Source organism: Bos mutus, chromosome 19 (assembly GCF_027580195.1).
Source record: "Bos mutus isolate GX-2022 chromosome 19, NWIPB_WYAK_1.1, whole genome shotgun sequence".
NCBI classification, from domain to species: domain Eukaryota; kingdom Metazoa; phylum Chordata; class Mammalia; order Artiodactyla; family Bovidae; genus Bos; species Bos mutus.
Window position 1 is genome coordinate 28,206,338 of NC_091635.1, and position 8,792 is coordinate 28,215,129.

An 8,792-nucleotide genomic window follows, 5' to 3' on the forward strand; every position below is an offset into this window, starting at 1 on the left:
TCTGGTGAGACATCCCAACTTGCATATACTTTCTTCTACAATTTGTGACAAGCAGGTTAGATAGGAGAATAACTAAGGTATGTTTCAATCTGTAAATTTACATATTCTGACAAATGTGGAATCTCAACCACAATTTCTTAAAGTTTTAGGCTTCATTTTCTCTCTTTTAGATACATAAGTTAGAGTATAATTGCCATGTAATGGGAAAACATATAGTCAACAGCAGTAGAAAGGATAAAATGATCATGTAGAAAGGATAAAATGATAATGTAATTCCAATGGCAGAAAAAAGGAAAAAAATTAAAATTTGTATGGAACCACAAAATAGCCAATGCAATATTGATAAAGAAGAACAAAGCTGAAAGCATCATTTTCCTTGATTCCAAACAGTAGTACAAAGCTATATTAGACAAAACAGTATGGACTGGAAAAAACCAGCACCTAGATCAATGGAATAGAATGAAGAGGCCAGAAATGAGTCCACACATTATATGGCCTACTAATTTATTACAAAGGAGCCAAGAATATATTAATGCAATAAGGGGATTGCAATCTTTTAAATAAATGGTGGCGGGAAAACTGGGCAGCCATGTGCAAAACAATGAAACTGGACTCCTCAAACTCAAAATGATATTCCTGAGGGATATCTTCCCATTTATGACAATGTGAATGGACCTTGAGGACATTAAGCTAAATGAAAAAAGTTAGAGAGAGACAAATACCAGGTGATCTCACTTATATATGGAATCTTAAAAAATTTTTTTCTAAAACTGAGCTCATAGACAGAACAGATCAATGGTAGCCAGAGGTGGGAGGTGGGGTGGGTGAAATAGGTAAACGGGATCACAAGGTAGAGGCTTCCAGTTATAAAATAAATGCCTGGGGAATGTAACGTACAGCATAATGACCATAGTTAATAATACTGAAACCTTTGAAAGTTGCTAGAAAAGTAGATGTTAAAAGCTCTCATGCAAGAAAAAAGACTATAACTATCAGTTGTGACAGATGTTAACATTAACTAGACTTACTGCAGTGATAACTTTGCAACATCTACAAATATCAAATTATTATGTTGAACACCTATAAACAATATAAAGCTCAATTTAAAACACACAAACAAGGATAGATACATACCAGTAGAGTTCAGAAGTCTCATATCAGGAGAGTGCATGACACTACTGCAGTGAAATACTGAAACACTTTCATTGTTTCTACCGCTGTTGATGATATGCTTTCCCTATGACATGGCAATTACACTCTTACATATGTACCTAAAAGAGAGGGCAGAAAAACTCTAAGAAACTATGGCTGACACATTTTACATTTATGGAAATATATAAATCTATAACTGTATCATCCTATCTACCTATTTGTCACAAATTATAAAAGAAAGTATGTGCAAGTTGTGATGTCTCACCAGAGGTGATTGATCCAGCTAAAAGTAGTTATGGGACATTAATGAATTGAGGTTGTCTGAAAACAGGGTACAGCATTTGCCTCTATTCCAGCTTTGGTGCTGAATTGCTAGTGAAGAACAATGTGCCAACATCTTCTACCTAAATGTACCTAATAAAGCTGGGAAATATTTTAGGTCAGTCACTACTGATTTGAAAGACATGTATATAGATACACGTGATCGTCTTGAATCTCAGACTTTGTCCGAGATCAGACTTGGACTTTAGCAGGCTTCATTCATCACAGAATGCATCAGCATCCAGCAAGTCTCAACCTAAGCATAGTCAAAGGCACACAGAAAAGGTGACTGTTCTGACCCTGGCCAAGGCAGGAAGAACTATCCCATGACCTGATGATGTCACATGACCAGAGATGCTGCTGGGATGATTCCTTATTCTTTTTCACTTCTGGAAAAGGTTCTTAAGTACTAGTCCTAATTAAAGAGAAGATCAAACACTAATTTATAGAGGCCTCAAAACACTAAAGAAATCATTTCCTCTTGGATAATTTCCCATTGACTACAAAAACAACACACATAACGAGGAAAGTCTTGCTTATTGGTCCCAACTTTGGGGGTCCAGTGTATAAAAAGCCCCAGAACAGAAGTAGTCATCAGAATCTGAGAAATTCACTTCTGAACAAGAGTCCACACTCCACCACTGACAAAATGACTCACTCTTGCTGCTCCCCGTGCTGCCAGCCCACCTGCTGTGAGCCCAGCTGCTGCCAGCCTTGCTGCCCTCCTGTCTGCTGTCAGACCACCTGCTGCAGGACCACCTGCCTCAAGCCTACTTGTGTGAGCAGCTGCTGCCAGCCCACCTGCTGTGAGCCCAGCTGCTGTCGGCCTTGCTGCCCCCCAACTTGCTATCAGTCTAGTGAAAACACCTGCTGTAGGACCACCTGCCGCAAACCTACCTGTGTGACCACCTGCTGTCAGCACAACTGTGGTGGGTCCAGCTGCTGTCAGCCTTGCTGCCTCCCTATCTGCTGTCAGACCACCTGCTGCAGGACCACCTGCCTCAAGCCTATTTGTGTGACCACCTGCTGCCAGCCCACCTGCTGTGAGTCCAGCTGCTGTCAGCCCTCCTGCCCCCAAACTTGCTGTCAAATCACTGAAACCACCTGCTGCAAGCCTACTTGTGTGACCAGCTGCTGTCAGCCCACCTGCTGTGCATCCAGCAGCGCTGGACAAACCTGCGGTGGTTCTAACTGCTGTCAGCCTTGCTGCCAGCCAGCCTCCTGTGCACCCGTGTACTGCCATAGGACCTGCTACCACCCCACGTGCCTCTGCCTGCCTGGGTGCCAAGACCAGAGCTGTGGATCCAGCTGCTGCCAGCCTTGCAGCCGCCCTGTCTGCTGTCAGACCACCTGCTGTAGGACCACCTGCTGCCGCCCTAGCTGTGTGTCCAGCTGCTGCCAGCCTTCCTGCTGCTGATCACCTTGCCAAGGATCCACTGTCCCTATGCAACACCTTCTATTAATTGACTTGCTACCTGGGGACAAAACAAAGTCACTTCCTAGACTTTGCTGACAACTGACATGCTCTACCAGAATTGCAGTTACTCATCTCCTTGCTTAAGAGCTTGTGAATTAGCTTGACAGAGTGCAGGGGGCTTCCTCCAATTGTCTTCCTCTGGTGTAGGAGAACCATGTGCCAACATTCTGCATCTGTGATAAGGAAGTATGTCTTGGTTTTGACTCTGAAAATAGGATTGACCATCTAGTTCTTCTGAGTAACTTAACAAAACAAGCCCTCAGAATGTTTCTATAGGTTTCTACAGCCTATCATAATCTTTATAATCATATTTTCTCTTTTGCTATCCTCATAGTTCTTGTATCATCCTTTCTCCTTTTACCATCACTTTGAGTTTTACCTGTATGTTTCTCAATAAATGGTGTATCACAAGTCTTCTGTATGTGTTTGATTTATTGCACTTCTTTCCTCATATAGAAATTTATATATTATATGCCTTATCCAATATGAGCATCATATTAGCCCACTTCCTAATTATTATCTCATTATTAAAAACCCATTTTATTGTGTAGTGTGATTTACCTAATAATAAACAGACTCATCCAGGATGAAGTCTTCTGTTCCTGCTCAAGGGCACTTACATTGACATCCCAAGGAAGTATTAATAGATGTCTGAACCTCAGTGACTATGTCCTTGGCAAGCTATACTTGCTGTCATTGTTCATGTGGTTATCTATTGCTGGGCCTGGACACACCATGAGATGCTCCAAGGAAATTTTGTTCTCACTATTTCTCGCTGCCCTCAATCTTTCCATGATAATTATCCCTCAGCAACTAGTAACTCCTCTCTCTGCCCACTGGTCTATCTAGATGAGGAGTCCAAAATGACCAGGTGACAATTTAAACATAGACTATATTCCCTAAAAACTGTGACTTTTATAGTGTTAAAGCCTTCAATCCAGGAGAGTGTAGATCCATGGGGAGGGGAAGAACAGATTCCCATATATGTCACCCTGAGTTAAAGTGAGAGGGTTCACTATTACTTCCCTTTCTGAAACCATGTATACTACCTTTGTGGATACACATGGTACTACCTATATGGGATCCACAGAGTGGCCATTAGGTCAAAGTATGTGCCATATTCAGAAACAACATATCAATCTTGTGTGGTGTCATCTCTAAGTTTGTTCTTTACTGCACATCTACAAGACCATTTTAATTTTCCATGGGTCAGCCATCTCTTGAGGAAACTAAAAGAGGCTTAATACTCTTGGCTTAAAACTCAACATTCAGAAAGCTAAGATCAATGCATCTGGTCCCATCACTTCATGGCAAATAGATGGGGAAACAATGGAAACATTGAGAGACTATTTTGGGGGGGCTCCAAAATCACTGCAGATGGTGACTACAGCCATGAAATTAAAAGACGCTTGCTCCTTGAACGAAAAGTTATGATCACCCTAGACAGCCTATTAAAAAGCAGAGAATTACTTTGCCTTCAAAGGTCCATCTAGTCAAATCTATGGTTTTTCCAGTAGTCATGGATGGATATGAGAGTTGGACTATAAAGAAAGCTGGGCACCAAAGAATTGATGCTTTTGAACTGTGGTGTTGGAGAAGACTCTTGAGAGTCCCTTGGACTGCAAGGAGATCCAACCAATCCATCCTAAAGGAAATCAGTCCTGACTATTCATTGAAAGGACTGATGCTGAAGCTGAAACTCCAATGCTTTGGCCACCTGATGTGAAGAACTGACTCATTTGAAAAGACCCTGAAGCTGGGAAAGATTGAAGGCAGGAGAAGGGGACGACAAAGAATGAGATGGTTGGATGGCATCACCGACTCAATGGACATGAGTTTGAGTAAGCTCCAGGAATTGGTGATGGACAGGGAAGCCTGGTGTTCTGCAGTCCATGGGGTCGCAAAGAGTCGGACATGACTGAGTGACGGAACTGAACTGAACAAGACGATTCTAGTTTTCCATGGGTCAGCCATCTCTGTCATGTGATGTATGGTAGAACAAGTAGATCCCATGTTCATTTGCCTCCTGTTGATCTTGTTCATCAAAAAGTGGGTTTGTGGCTCCAAAGTTTTACTATTCAGAATCCTATGACAATATTACTATAAGCTGGTGGATAGTACTGCTGATAAGGACAACAAATCCATGTTTACAACATGGAATCTTAGTAAAGAAGAATTGCTGTCTTTTCCTTGCACATGTAATCTAAGAGGAAAACTAGCTCGCCTTCAAGTTAGATGGCTAGCTTTCCTGAGGGATATTATTCTCTGCTTCTGACTAACAGCATATACAGCAGGGCCAGCCACGGTCAGAGTGAGCTTGTGCTGTTGGTCCACACAAATCTTCCATCCCTGCCACCATGGATACTCCGTTCATGCTGTCTTGTATAAGTATCGATGCACCTAAAGATAGAGATGGGATAAGATATCCCAAACTTGTAGCCGTCCAGTGTCTCCTTTGTGACACTCTGGAGGTCATTGATGTGGGACACAAGTGAGAAACACTTTCTGCCCTCACACCTACCTCCATCTAAATAATTCTCCAAATCCCTTTACTTTCCACTCTTGCTCCTCCCTTGGCTCAATCCAAACAGTCAGTCCTTTCACCACATGCAAATAGGCAAAGAACATCGTTTCGTCAGGGCACTTTTTCTCCAAAACAAAAACAAACAAACAAAAATATATATATATGTAATGGACATGTGTACTGACTCACTGTTCACTGTGAGTATTTTCTCTGTCCACTGCCCTTGCACAGCAGAAGTGTTATCTGTCATAATCAAAATTCTCCATTTGGCTTCAAAGCTTCTACTGAAGTTAACAGTTGATGAAATTTAAGATATTGAATGCTTATATATTATGATCAGTTTGATTTTGTAGGAATCAAATGGAATTGGGTTGGTAATTATTTTCAATATTATTTTTAATTGGAGGATAGTTACAATATTGCAATGGTTTCCACCATACATCAACATGAATCAGCCATAGGTATATATATGAAGGAGGAAACAGACAGAACAGGCTCCATCTTGAAAGCAGGACTCCATCTTGGTCCGGACTCTGGACTTCGAGCTGTATGCCCAGTATCTATAGAAACGACATACCAAGTGGAAAACCAGACCCCCTGGATGGAAGAGCCCCAGGGCTCATACCTAGACTCTCCATCACCTAAAAGAATACTCTAATTGTCTGTGGAACGAAATAGAATCATAAATTCTATTATGTGTATTCAGGTATGACCACAGGTCTGTTGATAATTGTCCACTGCTAACTACCTAGGCTTAAGGCATATGAATCACAAGTTAACTTTGATTGTGTCTTTCTTTTCCTTTGTTCAGACTAGTTTCAGAGAATTTCGGGAGGTTGGTTTGGGCAAGAACACTTAGGGTATGTATGGTTTTCACAAAAACTGGTCGGGGTCCTTGGCTAAGAGGAGACTCTACTTGGGCCCGCTGGTGTAATAAACTGCACTCCACTACCTGCATTGCCCTTCTGACTGAGTATGTTTCCCGGAACGCGTGGCTACAACACATACATCCCTTCCTCCTAAACCACCTTCCCACCTCCTTCTCCATCTCACCCTCTAGGTCAGCACAGAGCACCAGCTTTGGGTTCTGCATCACACTACAGACCTACACTGGCTATCCACTTATGGCCTCCCTGGTGGCTCCGATGGTAAAGAATCTGCCTGCAATGCAGGAGACCTGGGTTCAAACCCAGGGTAGGAAGATTCCCCTGAAAAGGGAATGGCTCCAGTGTTCTTGCCTGGACAATTCCATGAACAGAAGAGCCTGGAGGGCTACAGTTCATGGAGTCTCAAAGAGTCAGACATGGCCTAGTGACGAACACACACATACACACACATATACACACGTTCACTTCATATATGGTAATGCATATGTTTCGATGCTACTTTCTCAAGTCATGCCACCCTCTCCCTCCTGCACAGTGACCATACATCTGGTCTTTATGTCTGTATCTCCTTTGCTGCCCTGCAAATAGGATCATCAGTACCATCTTTCTAGATTCTATAGATATGCGTTAATTTGCAAATTTGTCTTTCTCTTTCTGACTTTCTTCATTCGTATAATAGGCTCTAAGTTCATCCACTGCATTAGGATTGATTCAAATGTGTTCCTTTCTATAGCTGAGTAATATTTCATTGTGTATGGAATGTACACAATTATCTACCACAATGTCTTTATCCATTCATCTGTTGATAGACAGCTAGGTTGCTTCCATGTCCTTGCAATTGTAAATTAGTGCTGCAATGAACACTGGGGCAGATGTGTTTTTTTCAATTAAAGTTTCCTGAGGGCATATGCCCAAGCAGCTCAATACCAAAAAACCAAACAACCCAATCAAAAAGTGGCCAGAAGAACTAAATAAGTGAAAGGTTGTTGCTAAACCATGAAAGACGACAGGATTCTTGGCCTCTGGAGAAGAATTCAATCCAGGGCTAGTGACGAGCTTCTGAGCTTTGATTGCTCAGACCTTTTGTGTAATAAAGTTTTGTTAACGTATAAACAATATAGAGAAAGCTTCTGACATAGACATCAGAAAGGGGCGGAGAGAATGCCCCACTGCTAGTCTTTAGCCAGATGTTATATAGCTACTAAGCTAAGCTAAGTCGCTTCAGTCGTGTCCGACTCTGTGCGACCCCAGAGATGGCAGCCCACCAAGCTCCCCCGTCCCTGGGATTCTCCAGGCAAGAACACTGGAGTGGGCTGCCATTTCCTCCTCCAATGCATGAAAGTGAAAAGTGAAAGTGAAGTCACTCAGTCATGTCCGACTCTTCACGACCCCATGGACTGCAACCCACCAGGCTCCTCCATCCATGGGATTTTCCAGGCAAGACTACTGGAGTGGGGTGCCATTGCCTTCTCCGTATATAGCTACTAGCAGTCTGCTAATCAGAGAAAGGAAATTTCTCAAAACTCAGAGAATGGCACCAGACCCCTCACCTACAACACATATTTTGAGATAACATTGGCAGCAGCTGAGTCATCCCGGGCCATAAAACGATTGACATAAATCTTGAAGACAGGCAGTTTACCAAGCAAATATATGATTTCATTAACATAGATTAGGAGAACAGTGTATAAGTACAACACACTCGTTTGTCAAGTGGGTTCTGAGTCTTGGTGGAACCGACTTGAAGACAGTTCAGGGTCCATACATAGCACATTAACACAGCTGAAGACAAACATTTCCATAGAAAACGCACTGATTAGCTCAGGGTCTGAGAACAGTTACGTTCAGGTGGAATCAGGTGCCTTCATGGCAACACAGGATTTTAAGAGAAACCTCTTTTTACATTTGTATAGAGAAGGGGAAAAAAAATCTTAACACTTGTCATTCGTTTCCTCCTGCCACTTAAGAGAGAGAGAAAAAATGTCTGACACTTGCGGCTTACTTCCTCCATTTGGAGACCCCTGGCCTTCCTGCCTGTTACCCTCTCACAAGCATTTCCCCAAAGAAGACATAAAGATGGCTAATAAACACATGAAAAGATGCTCACCATCATTCTTTATTAGAGAAATGCAAATTAAAACTACAATGAGGTATCATCTCACACCAACCAAAATGGCCATCATCAAAAAGTCTACAAACCACAATGGGCTGGCAGTTATTACTCATGTATTCTTTAATCATTGAGGGTAGCACTAAACTCTGATGTTCTCTATAGATGTGCTATAGGTTTTATTAATACTATGACTTGGAAGTTAAATAATTTATAAATTTGAGAATGCTTTATGTTAAGTCAGGCATACAGACTTAAATAAAGTAGATAAAATCTTACATTACCATGGAACAAGTAAGAGAAACAATGATTCTCTACTAA

General features: G+C 41.9%; 1 protein-coding gene across 3 annotated transcripts; it reads left to right on the forward strand.

The window, feature by feature from the left end:
• Positions 1-2,122: 2,122 nt before the first annotated feature.
• On the forward strand, positions 2,123-2,890 carry LOC138992113 (keratin-associated protein 9-3-like). 3 transcript variants are annotated; one of them, XM_070389820.1, is made up of 4 exons: positions 2,123-2,169; positions 2,227-2,294; positions 2,403-2,606; positions 2,691-2,890. In XM_070389820.1, exons 1-4 carry the CDS (start codon positions 2,123-2,125, stop codon positions 2,888-2,890), a joined length of 519 nt encoding a protein of 172 aa, XP_070245921.1. The 3 variants fall into 3 exon arrangements, with proteins under 3 accessions (XP_070245921.1, XP_070245920.1, XP_070245919.1); XM_070389819.1 differs by having other exon boundaries at positions 2,403-2,520; positions 2,605-2,890; XM_070389818.1 differs by having other exon boundaries at positions 2,403-2,890.
• Positions 2,891-8,792: the final 5,902 nt, after the last annotated feature.